Here is a 15422-nt window from a genome sequence, read left to right as displayed (position 1 = left end):
CAACTGGTTTGTCAGTTTGTGCAGAGCACTACTTCAAATGTCTTCAGTGCTTGGAATATATATATATATTAAAAGGACCAGAGCAGGATTTTTATGCTTTAAAAATTTAATGTGACTACTTCTGTCTGTCATTAGTTATAATGAATATTTCTTATGTTTTTTTTAGGAGTCAAGAAGAAAGAGAAAGGATTGAGCTAAATATGTTGAAAAAGATCTGCAAGAATCAGAAAAAATAAAAAACAATGCTGATTTCACATGAATTAGTTTGGTAAGACATTATTTTAAGAATATCTTCTAAGGTATTTGCTTAGCCTGTATTAATAGTGTATTTCAATCTTCCTCACACAGGAGTCTCAAATTCAGTTTCTGGAATGCCAAAGAGCCCCCCTGCATTTTGTTCCAACTGGAGCCCCCATTACTTAATTAAGAGTTATTGTATCAATTAGACAAACATACCATTATTTACAGGTTTGCAGTTCATGGTTTAAAAGACTTTTGATTTAGAGTGCCACTACCTGTAACATCATTTGCAGCCTGTAGAGAATTATTAAATGAATAATGTTAATCAGCTAATCAGACCAACTGAGTTACTGGGAGCTTAGCTGAAACAAAAGTCAGAAGACATTCATGTGGCCCTCATTTGAGATCCCTGGTCTAATAAGTCTTGGCATATATATTTATACTGATTGTAATCAGTTATACGGATACATAAATACCTTCACATATTTTTGAATTATTTTTTGGACTATGACTTTTTCTTTCATTTCAAGTGCACCTGCTTTAATGTAATGGGTAACATTCCTACACTGCTTGTTCTTGGCAGTGTGCGCCGTTTTATGTGCTTCTAAAATTATCACACAATATTCCAGCACAATTAATTCTTCTACCTGTGCTCTGTGATACAAAGCAAATTAATTCCTTTCAATTCAGTGTCTCAAATGCACATCATTATCTCACGTTAATGTGTGTTTCTTATTGAATTAATCAATGTGCTGCTGAACACGGTCAACGAAACCCACACCATGATTCTCTGTGACAAAATCTTGTTATTCAGAATTAAGTACACAAAGGTTTTCTATTCATAAGTCAAGTCATTAATTGCTAAAATGAGTGTCTGCGAAGCATTCTCTCTCACCTCTTGAGAGCATTCTGATTGATGAGCTTCGGTATAGGCTTGGTGGCAATGTGTATTAAAGGTACATGCAAGCACAGGATGGCCTTGGAAGGATAGGACACAGTTACGGGCATGATGGATTTGGAGATATTAATTCTGGGTAGGAATAACATGAGACTTGTGACCTCCGTGTCACTGGTTATTAGTCAGAGGAAGCTGTGGCAGTTGCCATGGAGATGAGGAAAATATGTCACTCATTCTGGCTTTCCTTTCCTTTACTAAATTCAAATTTGTAGCTTACCAAATACCAAATACAGAGGTCATTTACAAAGAACAGCAGTCTCTGGTACAGCCATGAACGGGAAATGTAGGCAGCCAGTGGTTTGGCAGATATAATGGCTGAATATAATTCACAATTTCATAATTTACCATGGTACTTACTTCTGTCATTTATTAAGCTAAGTTAGCAATAAAGGCAGCTATTCATCCAATGTTGAAACAATAGTGAAAAGATCTATTGAGAAGAAGGTTATCATCATTAATTGTGTAATTTGCTGCTGTAGCATAATTTTAAAGTTTTTACAGTCTGAAATTTGAATGAGTGGTATTAGCAGCCCAACAAAGATTTTACAATCTGCACAAGCTATAAGCAGGTTATGCTTAAACACTGAACATCTCAACCAGCTTGGACAATCTGTCCAGCTGCAAAAGTAAGCATTTCACTGTATCAAGGAACAGTTCCTAAAGACAAAATACTAAAATCTATAATTATGTGTCATGAAGTACTGTTTATAATGGAAAAATTACATGTGCTAAAACTGTCACAAAACAGCTTTAGTTCTGTGAAATATAATGCACTCCTTATCGCACCGAACTCCGAGTCTATGTAAAACAGATAATCTAGGGGAAAGCTGGCCATTTGCACAGACATATCAGTTCAAAATTAAGTAGCAACAGCTGAATAGTCTCACTCAGTTCACTTAATGGCACCACGTTTTTTTGATGCCACAATGCACAGCACAGCACAGCAGGCAGCAAACATGAAAATGTGGCCACCTACAGTTATAATAAATTGTATTATAATTGGATATCCACACCTCAGACAAATATTTACCCTAATATGGCTTGAGAATAATTATCACTATTACTAATTCAGCAATTACCAGGTTTCAAATAAGGTAGATCCTTCCCACTAATGACTCGCGTGTAATATCATACATTTAGAATCAAATAGGTGGTAAATTTACAACACTTACAACAAAGCATCCTTGAGATTTTGTTAGAATAGGAGGCAGTGAAAGTACTCCCTGAAATGCAATCTGTACAATGAAGGTTTAAGGGGCAGTGAAAATGAGCCGCTATGCAAGTTGGAGCATGCCGAGTTGTAAGTGTGTTTCTAAGTGAGATCTTAGTGGGAGGCCAGGGCAGGCCTAGACACGTTCCCACTGGCTACTTCACATCCTCCACCTGCCATCACCGCAGATGGTCAAATAGACTACCGAGATAGAACAACACGTCTGGGCACATTTAGCATGTTCTGAGCGTGAGTCGCCTTACTCTGAAACAATGTTATTCAGTGATTCGTGAAGTTGAATCAATATTGTTTATTAAACTCTACTTATTTATCCATAATATATTCTAGACTTTGTTGAAGAGTGATTCAGCCTAGGGGAAACTGTAGAGGCTGAAGAAACGTAGCATCACATTCAATATTACTGCACTAGATTGACAAACAAAGAATCAAGAGATCACCAATGAATGTGTTTATTTCTGATGTTCAACACCCATTATCTGTGTGTAGTACCTTTTAACTTAAATCTAGACATTTTTTCATTTTTATTTTCACTAAAGAATGTTTTTTTTTTTTTTTTTTTGAAATAACAAGCATAAAAGATCAGTGATGGACAGTTATACAGCAGGAATGAATGCACTTCACATAATGTGAGGATGTTGGGTACTGTGGCTCATGCTGTTTATCCGAGTGCCTTCCAAATCCATCAAGAAGAATGATTGTTAACCATTCTGTAAAAAACATTTTTACCAGTGCACAATAGCAGATTTTCATGTGCTACAGTTTACTAATCTCATTGCTCCATAACACAGCAACACATGGAGAAGCTAGTCAGGGATGCCTTAATGTGTTTGGTACAGAGGTTCTTTGTGTAGGTTTGTATGCATGCATGTATGCATGTATGTTAATTGTTTGATTTATTTTCAAACAGATTTTATAATCTTGAGTAAAACAGAGCGGCCCAGAATTAAATAAGGGGGGAAATTAAACACAGAGTCCTAAATTAGATCCGTTATTCCGACAGAATAGTATATGAAAATTTCACATTTTCGGAGACAAGCCATTAATATTAGTGTTAATTCTCTTGGAAAAAATAATTGTTTATTTAGATGGTGTTTTCGATTTCACAGTTATTTTAGCCTTCACATTATGCAGTGTAAATAGGAACTAATGTAAGCAGTGGACAGATAAGGAAATAGAAACTGAAAGGGCCCCATTAAATCATATTTAATATTACATTCTTGTCAGCGGATACTGGAGCTGCCTGGTTATTGGTTGCTTTCTGCCATGTGACATGCTAATGACTAGCTGGAAGGGTTAGAAGATGCAGATAAACTAATGGCAAAGCAATTAGGTTGTGTAGGAGTAAAATGCTTTTATCCTCAATGGCATTCCTTAGAACTAATAACAGCAGTCATTTAAAAGAAGAGTCATTGCACCTGTTTAATTACTGTGATAATTGTATGCTGTTTGTCTGTAGCCCAGGGGTCTTACAACCCTCCTTCCATAAGAATGCAGCTACACTAGATATTTAATAATAATAATGGTTCTCCATGCTGTTAGAAAGATGTATTTTCCCCACTGAATGTTTTCTCTACGTCATATCAGGTGCTGCCTTATTTTCTACTAAATAAGCACTACTTAATTTTATGCAATAAAATTCCAACATTAATGAATTAATGTAATGTTAGAGTAGCTTTAAATTAAAGATTACGCACTTCACATTTTCTAAAAAGCCCTGTTCGGGACATTAAAATACAGCTGATAATGGATAGGTTTCCATTTGTTTCGTTCTCGAAATAGAATTCAGTCATGTGAATTATGTAGTCCCTTATAATCAACTGTCACTGTTTTAGAGGCATCATAGACCTATTCCGATCATAGGCCCCAAGTGTAGCATAATGGATTAATATGCATTTTGAGGTACAACTGTTCAAATACAAGCTACCATCTAAGGCCCTGTGCACAGCTATTAATAAAACAGACTTGTGAAATGAGCAGGTATATTGGTCCCAATGCCCAGTTTAAATCAGACACTTCACTCCTCTATCATAGCATTTGAACATACATCCTTTTTCTGGGGGGAATTTTTAACAGTGGGCCATTGCAAGTATTCACAACTAAGAATTTCAGTGCTCAGAATCTCAGTCTATCGGTATTCCTCCAAAAACCCACGTCAGCAACGAAGAATGCTCCATTCAACCCCAACTCTCGCACACACAAGTAAGCTAAACATACTTTCTGTGATGACAGTGCACATGCATGTGTTTGGTTCTTGTAAGTTGTATAAAAACCATTCCCACTAAAATGATCATGCTAATGTATAACCGATATTTGTTTTCAAGATGGGAAAGATCACTGTCTGTATAGACCATGAATCTTCAAAGAGTTGGGTGTAATACTATGTGGTTAATAAGGATAGAACTCACCTGCACACTTTGTCCTGGCTCTAAGGGGAGGTCCAGGGGCACCAGTACCTCCATCTAAAGGTCTTGTGAGCAGAACACTGATTTCATACTCTGTGTCTGGATCCAGATGTCCTATTTTATGCGTCGTCTTGTCTACTGGCTGGATGTCGATAAGGCTTCCAGACAGTGTGCGGTATTCCACCTCCCTCTCGATGATGGGCCCGTCCCCATTGATGGAGTTGGCATTGAGTTGGATCCACAGGTATGTGGCACCAACCGCTGTGAGCTGAGGTGGGGCAATGGGAACTGGAGGTTCTGAAAAGCAAACAAACATGGCGTTATCAATTTTTGAAAATGCATAGCCCTACAATGGTGTTCCTACTGGCATAGATATGTTTCAGATAAATACTCAAAATGGTAACATTAATATAGGCAATAAGAGATGTATGCATGCAATGAAAATCCAATGCAATGTGTCCGAAATTCACTTCAAAAAGTTGATTTGATTACTTTGTCCTCAGTGTCCGTTACTTTTGGTTTTAACCTTTTGCATATAAAAAGGCAATATTAGAGATATGTGGCAAGGTTTCCTATGCAGGCTAGTGCTGTGAGGATCCTGTATGAAATTATGAAATGCAAACTCAGGGTGTAATCAAGAGGTGCAAGGGCTTACAACAGTTTTAAATTGATGTGAATGTACTCATTTTCACCCAAAAAGGTCTTGCTCTATTTCTCCTGTGACCCATTTATAGAATGTTAATAGAAAACTATAGGTGTATAAAACTTATATCTATAGTACACCATTCAATGTATTACTGTTTTAGTATTGTATAGTAAAATAAATGGGCTTAGTGACTCTTCAGAGTTAGATACTTTGGCATTAAAGAATGACAATTATAATGGTATCTAAGCAAGACATTTTTAAATGTTTCCAAAAATGGTAACTGAGCACATCCCAATTTTTGCTAATTGTAATTAAGAATGTCAATAATTGGGGAAAAAAAAAAAAAACTTCAGCATCCTATGTTTGCTTTCAGCTCCATTCAGATTATCCTAATGCAGTTTCCCTATGGGTCTAAAAAACAGATTAATCTATAGGCTTCACCCCAGCTTTCCACCAAATCTACAATTCTTCCATCAACCAGGGGATCAACAGTATACAATGTGGGTAATCCCACTTCCTCAAAGATGTATGGTATTCCATTTTTTTTTAATTAAAATACCATTCCAGATCTATCCAGGTCTTTTTCCTATTAAAATGCCATTACTTCAGCATTTGAAAGCACTTGGTTGGCCTTTTAGCTTCAGCATGCTTCCAAGGTTTGGTAATATTAAACGATAAAATACAACACAACATACAACTCCGAAGTACACATAATACTGACTAATAGTATTACATTTAAGCCCATAAAGAAAATAATCAAATTGTGTTAAGACAGCAATAATTTCTTAAGAATCACTGTTCCTTAACAAGGACAAAACACCTACGTCATTTTGTGTACAGATGGCTGCCCTCCTTTACCCTTATTTAAAGGCTCCCAAACTCCTGTGTAATCCCAGCTTCCACAGTGCAACATCAAACTTCACCTCCTATGAACTAGTTAAGTGGTTTGACTGGCATAATCTGCCAACTCTGCAGACAAACACATTCTGTTAGTCTGTTCAACTAATCTTTACAAAACTTCATAACCAAACACCACATACATTAGGGACACCAAACGGGAGGCCCAGTCTGTTTGTACCGCACTGATCTCCTTTCTTCTATGGGGGCTAAAACACCAGCTAGTACAATGAAAAGATGAATATTGTCCCAATAATGGGCCAATCTGAAATGACTCGCCCGGAATTAACTTGAGATAAAGTGACATTTCAATTTCATCAGCTGACAGACTTAAAAGAAGACTTGTAAAGATGTATCAGATGGTTTGACAAGTCACTGGCTCTGTTCAGTCTTGTATCATCTCTGTCACCTGCTTCTGAACAAAAAGCATCTGTTCCTTCAATAGCTTTTGGAAGGACCTGATCAATACTTTGTTTTCTTGTTTTAGCTGAAGGGACATAACATGATGAGGTAACGAAGGTCACTGCATTCATCTCAGTTTGTGACAAGCCTGTGAAATGTATAGTGATATTGACCATTTATTTTCTACATTTAAACTGTTCAGAGAATATTTTTCACTATGTCTGCAGTCTTTTGTTTTGGTACATTTAAAGCTAAACTTGTGTTGTGAGTACTGCAAGTTCTTGGGACAGACATTTTATTATAAAACCTTCAAAACAACAACTTAATGTAACGTGGGATATAATAGCAACGCATGAGAACCTGCAAGATAGTAGCTATTTGTACCGTCATTTGACCTTGAAGTACAAATATAAAAATGTTAAAGTATGCAGTCAGCTGCCCAGCACCCTGTCTCTGAGGGAGGGCAGCTGCCACACAGCCTACTACTGCACCTGCCAGCATCACCCACAAGTCGTCACTCTGAGCATGTGTCTGTCTTTGACAAATAGTTTGGGTTTATACTATTTAGTTTTTTCCTAAATTTACATAGTTTTATTAGATGCTGACCTGACCCTGTAGCATCATGCTTGAATGTTTTCAGGATATGAAACAATTCTGTAGAAGTCCTGTGGATTTCACTTGTATTTGGGACCTTATAGCTGAAAAGATGGCTACTATTAGAGTTGTATATTAATACACAAGTGCTTAATTATCACTCGTCTACTAAGCCTATTTTTACAGACATGGAAAAATAAGGTTAATCTGTTTGGCAGGCTGTTACAAATCCTAAAATGTATTCAGATTCTTATCCAAATCCTCTGTGTACAGACAAAATGAAAAAGCATTTGGTAAAAATTCTAATTGTTCAGGCAATTCTCACACAGAATATTATTTCTTATGTGGAGAAAAAAAAAGAAAAGGTTACATTCTCATAATGACATGTAAAGGGTTAATATGCATCAATCATAATCTAGCAAAAAAAAAAAAGTGTGTTATTTTATTGCTTCTGCTTTGTGCATGTTAATGACTTAATGCATGACTAAGTAGATCTCTTCCCTATAAAAGCAATAAAAAGCACCTTGTGTGAATGATTTATATGTGCCTTACTTGCAACAAAAGGTTAAGGTCACTTTTCATAACCTGCAGGCACACTCGTGAAAACCACAGCACAGGCCACTGGGATTATCATAATTACTCCAACACACCATCGATGCAAAAGGGATTTATAACCTTGGACGGCTCCATCAGGCATGGCATCCACTGCAAACATTGTGACTAACTGGTAATTTGAGTAAATTGCAATTAGATTGTATGAAAGTACTTGGACAGCTGCAAAGATTATAATTTGTCTCTGAAATTAATATTTAATAAATAATAATAATTAAAAAAAAAAAAAAAACTAATTTAGCTGGATAAAAGGAATTCAGTATACTTAAAATATATTCCAATTATTACATTTCAAAATATAGGCTAACCCTCTTAAAGTTTTTTAAATTCATGCATAAGAGTACACTGAGGCAAAAGACACTGTCCTCCTTAGCAGCTCAACTCTCACTGCAGATTGAATATCACACGGTTTTGATGTGCAAGATAAAAATCCTTTCTAAGGACAGGTTTGTAATACATGATTGAACTATCTTTATGGACCTTACTAAGGATGCATGGGGAGCTTATTGAAACTATAAAGTGTCTCGAGAAGTACTCTGCGGTCTTGGCGTGACTGACAGACCTCAATCTGGCAGTACAGGATTACACCTATCAATCACGTGAAACTGCCAAGACAAAACACAGCCTACAGTATAACCCAGGCCACAGGCAGGCTAATCTTTAGTGCATTGCCTCGGCTCACAAACGACACTGAAGCAGGTAAGGTTTCCAAGACTAAAACAATGCTTCGCTCTTCACATACAGACATGCTCAAATGTACAGCTCATTGAAATAATGCTTCAGTCCTCCTGAAAAGTGATGAAATTAAAAGCTATTGCATCATCTATACTTGCATGCCTTTGGTATGTCATAGAATAAAGCAAAGAAACTGTGAACTGAGATGAATTATTACTCATTCTACAAAGATATTCTAAAATGGCCTGAACACATTTGTTGGTACCCCTTAGAAAAGATAATAAATAATTGGATTAAAGTGATATTCCCAACTAATTAGTTTAATTAGTATCACACATCTCCAATCTTGTAATCAGTCATTCAGCCTATTTAAATGGAGGAAAGTAGTCACTGTGCTGTTTGGTATCATTGTGTGCGTCACACTGAACATGGAGCAGAGAAAGCAAAGGAGAGAGTTGTCTGAGGAGATCAGAAAGACATTAATAGATGAGCATGGTAAAAGTAAAGGCTACAAGAACATCTCTTGCAGTCTGGAGAAGCACCCATCAAACCTGAGACCGCTGGAGCAGTTTGCTCAGGAAGAGTGGGCCAAACTACCTGTTAACAGGTGCAGAAGTGTCACTGAGAGACACAGATTGCAGTGATTGCCTCTAAAGGTTGTGCAACAAAATATAAAGTTGAGGGTCCCATCATTTTTGTCCATTTTTGTTTTATTATTTACAATATTATGTTGAAAAACAAAATCAAAAGCAAAGTCTGATTCCTATTAAATATGAAATAAACAATGGTGGATGCCAATTACGTTTGTCAGTTTCAAGTTATTTCAGAGGAAATTGTACATTCTTCATTTTTTGTAGAGGGGTACCAACAAATTTGAGCACGTCTGTATATAAAGATGTACAGGTATAATTGTGTTTTTCTTTCCTCGGTTAAGATGCAACAGTGGGGCAGCTGAAACGCTGATCCAACAGTGATGCCTGTTGTCATCTACATCATGAACTGAGATTTTTAGGGTACAACCTTGTTCTACTTCAGAAAGGAGATTTTGTAATGAACTGTATCAGTGCTGCCTTCTTATCATCACACAGGAGGAAAAGATGACAATATGGTTTTAAATGGCAATTATGTTGTCTAGCTTTTTATGAAAGGGATTTTACAGATCTGTACTTACGTTTTACAGTCAGTTCACCATAATTTGACACCCCCACTCCTTTGTCTGAGTGAATAATGCAACGGAATCTTCCAGAATCTTCCTTGGTTGTGTTATCCACATTAAATATAGCGGCAAAACGGCGCTGGTTCACAGGTTTTGCCTCCTTCATCGGAGCTTCCCGGCCACTGATTCCCTGTGAGGAAAATAAATACTTTTGTTTAGAATTCATTAATAGGCAACAATGTAAACAATAGTTTAAAAGTTTAATATTATGATGAGGCTCATTAGGCTAAAGTAATGTTCTTTGCCTTCAGCCCACTTCGGTAGATCCTGAGAGATCAGAAACATTATAACTCATTAAGAGAGGCAACTTGCTTTTACAGCAACATGCACATATGTGGACTATGCTTTAAAAGGGTAGAAACACAGATTATAAAGGTAGAACAGTTGAAAACAGATGGGGGTTTCTCAGTCAGAATTTGGTTAGTTTTTATTTGCCTTTTCATGGAGGAAATGGTTTCCAAACCGAATAAACATTTCAAATGAAGGGTGCGGAAACCTTCAATACAACTGTATAGTAAATCTTTTTCATTGCATGTTTCATCGGACGTAGGAGAATAACAGTTTCTGTTACTATATAATGATTAGTTTATTTTTCTCATAACCTGGATTCTTCACAGCTGTGATGTGAGTGAGAAGGCAGATGGGAAACATTTGTTAATTATAAATATTTCTTCATTACTGTCATCGAGGGATTTAACTTAATGTTTGCATTTTATCTCAGGCACTAATGAGGACATGTTTGCAAAAGTGACAAACTATCCCACCAATGACCTTTTTAACTGTATGCTTGTGATGATCATAGGTTTGACAGTATGCTTATTAGTTGAAGCTAAGGCTCAATCCACCGGTTTGTTTGCTTTGTTGCTTTGTCTTTAGTTTTCTCAGAGAATGGTCTAATTAAAAGATATGAAGCTTAACCTCAGTATACATGTATGGCAAAGCAGTATAGATTACAACACAGTTCTTGTCATTCACCATGAGCGAAGTCTGGCTAATTCCAGGTTTCCAGTACACTTTTTGTTTATAAAGCATGCCATACAGAAATACAAATCGTTTCTTTAATGAATTCTATAGTCAATTATCCAAAGTGTTACAGATTAATTGGACATCTATAATAAGAAATAAGAAAATATTATTATCTAAGATCAGAGCAGGATTCTTTCTGTACATATTTTCTCAGCTTTTAAAAATGTTCTAGTAGTTTTCTAGAAGAATCACATTACCTGCAACCAGAGGTGGTAGCTGTCCTTGGGTTGTCCATTTACATTGCACTGAAATGTGGCTGACTGTCCAGCATTGACTTCCACTCCCTTTATATGCAGGAAGTGTGGAGTATTTACTAGAAAACAGAGATGGAAATGTATGAGAAAGAAAACAAAACAAACTATTATATGAATGTAAAATTAGCCTATTTAATAATGTCAACAATGCATAACTGCTTAGTGATACACAGCAATTTGAAATTGGAAAATGTAGAATTGCACAGAGCTGTCAGATGTATACTAAAATGCTTAGGGAGTATTCACAAATTAATATATATGTATTTCAGCTTTACAAAAATAAATAAATGACTAATAATTAGAAAAATGTTCAAATATAATATTTAATGTTTAACACCAGAATGCTTAAACCATGCATTCTTCAATAATAATTGCAGAGTTGTCCAAGGTCAAAGCCCTTCCTACGGGAGCCCAGGTCACAAGTCACAATAAAACCACAACACTTGGCAGCCTCCTTTACTTAGAAATGTTAAAAGTCAAGGACAGTGGAATCACAGCCATTTCCTGTGTATACAGCTACTTTTCAGGGCTCAGAATGTAGCAGTCATATGTGGCCCATGCAAAGTTATGAACAGGACTAAAACTAACTTTGTGCTGACACTGAATGAGATTCTGGTCATTTGCACTTGCCATTGTTGTGCTTTAAGCTGATTTGCCCTGGAATCCATTCACATATCCCTTCAACTACAGAACACCCTGTACCCTGTGATATCCAATATCGAGCATTCCTTATACAGTTTTTCAGGTCACAGCACATGGCTAAACTGAAATTGTCAGCTTTCATGGGGTTGTACTGTTTTAAAATTTACATTGTCTAACTGTGTTTTTGTTTTCAAATTTTCATATTTTTTTTTTGGTTTGTAGACAGTTCAATTTATAAACTACAAACCTAACTTTAACACAATAGGTATTCTAAACACACATATATCGGCCCTGTATGCATGTATATCTACACAACAGAACAAAGACAAACAGACAACTGTCATTAATATCGTAGTGCTGTCAAATAGAAAACTGTCTGAATCATCTAATATGACTGAACCCTGTCTAAACATTTGAGGCAAAAGTAGTATCCAAAACATGTACAAGTAATTTGCCATATTTTGAAAACTAAATATATTTTAATATAGAACATAAATTGTATTCAGCAGAAAGTTGGGGGTGTTTTTGTTGGATGAGTACCATTATAAAAACACAGAGTACAGATACATAAATCAGCAGTATACAACACAAACCGTCAGGCACTGTGTGGAGCTGGTAGATGTATCTAAACTTTGATAGATGGTTAATATACACTATAATGGATGCATTTAATTCATGTCTTATAATTAATCTTCAGCAATACGAATAATATTTTTTCTGTTCCAGTATTATTTTCTTTTAAAATCATGCGACAGTTCTTTCATTGGGTAATGGTTATAGTTCACTTTCTGACTAATTGAGAAGCCATGTACAAGGAAGAGTTTAAAAACAAAGAAATGCAAGAGTTTTGATCCCTTCAGGACGCTCAGAGATGATGACGTTGGCAGTGAAGTTGTACTCCACAAATACAACGGCAAATACAATGAAAGTGGCATACATTTTACACCTCAAATTAAGTGGTCTATATAACATTCTACAATATACATTGTACCTGAAGATTTTATCCACTGTACTCTATAGCTATCCTACCCATATGACCTCTACTAATTATTATTTCATCGTGAAATACTTATGTACATTCCTAATAGCACAAGTTTTTTTTTTTTTTTTTTTCCCCAAGATATGGGCTTTAAAAAAGCAGCTGAACCAACAACAAAGCAGCACTTCAATCTAGGTCAATATGCATTTATAATGGAAGGTGAAATGACTGCTTCGGATAAAAGTCCATGCTAATCAAATTATGGAAAGTAGTTCTACAAATGTGCTCCTAATTAGATGCCATATCTCATGTAAAACCAGGCCACCCTGACCTTGATTCCGATACCCAAGACAACGTCTACATATGAAGGTATAGACTGTTAAAGCCTGTCCTATAATAGACTATTTTTTATTACTACTCATAATGATCTGATCCTTGTTCTCATTCCTGTAACCACAGGCTACATATTTCAGTAAGCACTTACTTGAGGGAACCCAGAATATGTATTAAAGCCATCCCCTGCAATATAATGTGATTGTTGTGATCTCAAAATAGTAGACAGTGCTTTGTTGATTGCTTACATTCAGCGATGTTAAGAGTCGAATACTGTGTACGTGTACAATACGCAGTATACAAGCACGTTTTCAAACAACTTGGGAGGGTTTCAGCTCTACCAATTCATCTTTTTTAATTTTTATTTATATTTGTTCTTTTGATCCTGGAACATGCTGTAGTTCGTATTAAACAGTTAGTACAGGCAATACTGTGAAGGGCAATTAGATCCTTAAATGTAATGAAGTGTTATCAAGTTGTTGATGATCAATTCAAACGCAAGTAATATTTCCCTGAAGAGAAACGAGCATTTTTCAAATCGAAGGTAAGAACATGATTTAGACTGGTAAGACGTTCTGGATACAGTCGTGCAGGGAACAATAAAACAAGTTATTCTGTTTATTACCGTTGTAAGGCAGAAACATCTGTCAACCTCACCACTGCTTTTAACACTGCACTGCCTGGCTTGTGTCAAAATTAAGTGCTATGAATAAATAAGGCAGTAAGAATGCAGAAACAAACTATGAGACTTATTTTGTCAGCTCATTATATGTCCTCTGTGCATGCAACAGATCCTTATTTGCTCTTGGAAGACATTGAACCAACTCAGCAGTTTTGCATTTCACTGTATATCTGTTAAAACTAACGTGAAAGCAAAAAACTAAAGTAACTTCTTTAAACTTGTCCACCACTACATGCAAGTGTTTACTACAGTTTATTGGTTTATAGTACCATACAGTACCTCAAGTGAGACTAAGAGCTGACAAAGTGGAAAAAAAATATGGGAAATTGTCAGCTTAGAGGCTACTATGCCCTTAGCTGACCCATGTTGGCTATGTTGGACCTCCTGAATGTTAAAACTTACTGCATTCATGGCCCTGTAGTACTACGTCTTTGATGGCCAGGAGTCCATGCTGTCCAGAGGTCACCACTTCAAACACAATCTGGAAAGAGAAAATTAAAGTATCATCAGCCCTTATGATAAGTACAAAATATGTGCATTTCTTTAAGCATTCTGTTCTTCTCTGCCATTTCAAAAAGTCTGCAAATAAATGTAATCAATGCATTCAGAGCTAACTGCATCTGACTGCTTTATTGTAAAGGCATTTCAACAGCAGATAAGCTACAAAACACAATAATATGAGGGCCGTGCTTGGAACAGGTGAACGATGACTAAAACTGTGGCAGTGGAAACGAGACCAACAAGCTGCAGAAAGCACCATGTAAGTTGACCAATGTACAGTAGCAGCATTATTGTATATGAATGACTTACGCTGAATAAATCTAACTGACAATAGCCCCATTCACACAGAATCCGTTGCACTTTTTGTTGTGGCAATTTGTTGCTGGAAAGGTCTGTGCGAAAGGGTCTACACCGGATGGCGAATGGCTCTTTGCGTTGTTGTGACGCAGTACGTTAGCTAATTGGTGTAACCAATCAGTGTCATTGTTTGTGTTTCCTCCCGACTAATTGTTCTTTTCAAGAGCCTTGGTCCTGAGTATGAACTGAACCAGAGCCCAGTAAACACAATGGAAGGAAATCAGCAAAACAGGGAAATTATTGAACTTTTACAAATATGTCCAGAATATCAGTCCATGTCTCCTCTCCTGAATCCACATGCATGTCGATCCCAGCATATTCCTGGCATTCAAAGTCAGTGTGAATGAGTGTTGTATAAAGTCACTTTTTAAAAAGTCTGGTCAGGTTTTTGACAGTGTAAAATGAAGCTACTTTAGATTAAACCCAAAATGGTCTAACACTATATTTGTGTATTACAACAGAATATGGACACTGTTGATGGTAGATAGTTAGACAGGTCTTAAAAAAAAAAAACTATGAATATTCAGTTAAAAAAAAAGTTTACAATATTTAGTTTGACTTTATTATACGTTATACTGAACATCTCTTTAAAAGTGATGAGGAGAGAAACCCCTTCCTTTAGGGAAATTGTAATTTGTTAAACTGCTGCACCTGACAAAACATCTGCAACACTGACTCCTAAAAAAACACAAACAAAAAGATACTGACCCATTTCCACTGACGACCAAAGCAAATCACTTCCCACATAATGACCTTATTCTTCTGCAAATATTTG

The 15422-nt window shown here is 36.3% G+C and overlaps 1 protein-coding gene across 7 annotated transcripts in view; it reads right to left on the bottom strand.

Annotated features, from left to right (window-relative positions):
- The window catches only part of LOC136764593 (receptor-type tyrosine-protein phosphatase mu), a 224168-nt gene that overhangs the window by 118619 nt on the left and 90127 nt on the right, over positions 1–15422 (bottom strand). For all 7 annotated transcript variants that reach the window (XM_066718779.1, XM_066718788.1, XM_066718797.1 and 4 more), the window contains exons 4-7: positions 14192–14270; positions 11097–11212; positions 9829–10003; positions 4835–5128 (exon numbers count right to left, since the gene is read on the bottom strand). In XM_066718779.1, the coding sequence (XP_066574876.1) occupies positions 4835–5128; positions 9829–10003; positions 11097–11212; positions 14192–14270 (664 nt within the window). The remainder of the gene's footprint in view (positions 1–4834; positions 5129–9828; positions 10004–11096; positions 11213–14191; positions 14271–15422) is intronic.

This window comes from Amia ocellicauda, chromosome 2, assembly GCF_036373705.1.
Source record: "Amia ocellicauda isolate fAmiCal2 chromosome 2, fAmiCal2.hap1, whole genome shotgun sequence".
Classification (NCBI taxonomy): Eukaryota; Metazoa; Chordata; class Actinopteri; order Amiiformes; family Amiidae; genus Amia; species Amia ocellicauda.
This window is presented reverse-complemented; position numbering and strand designations above follow the sequence as displayed.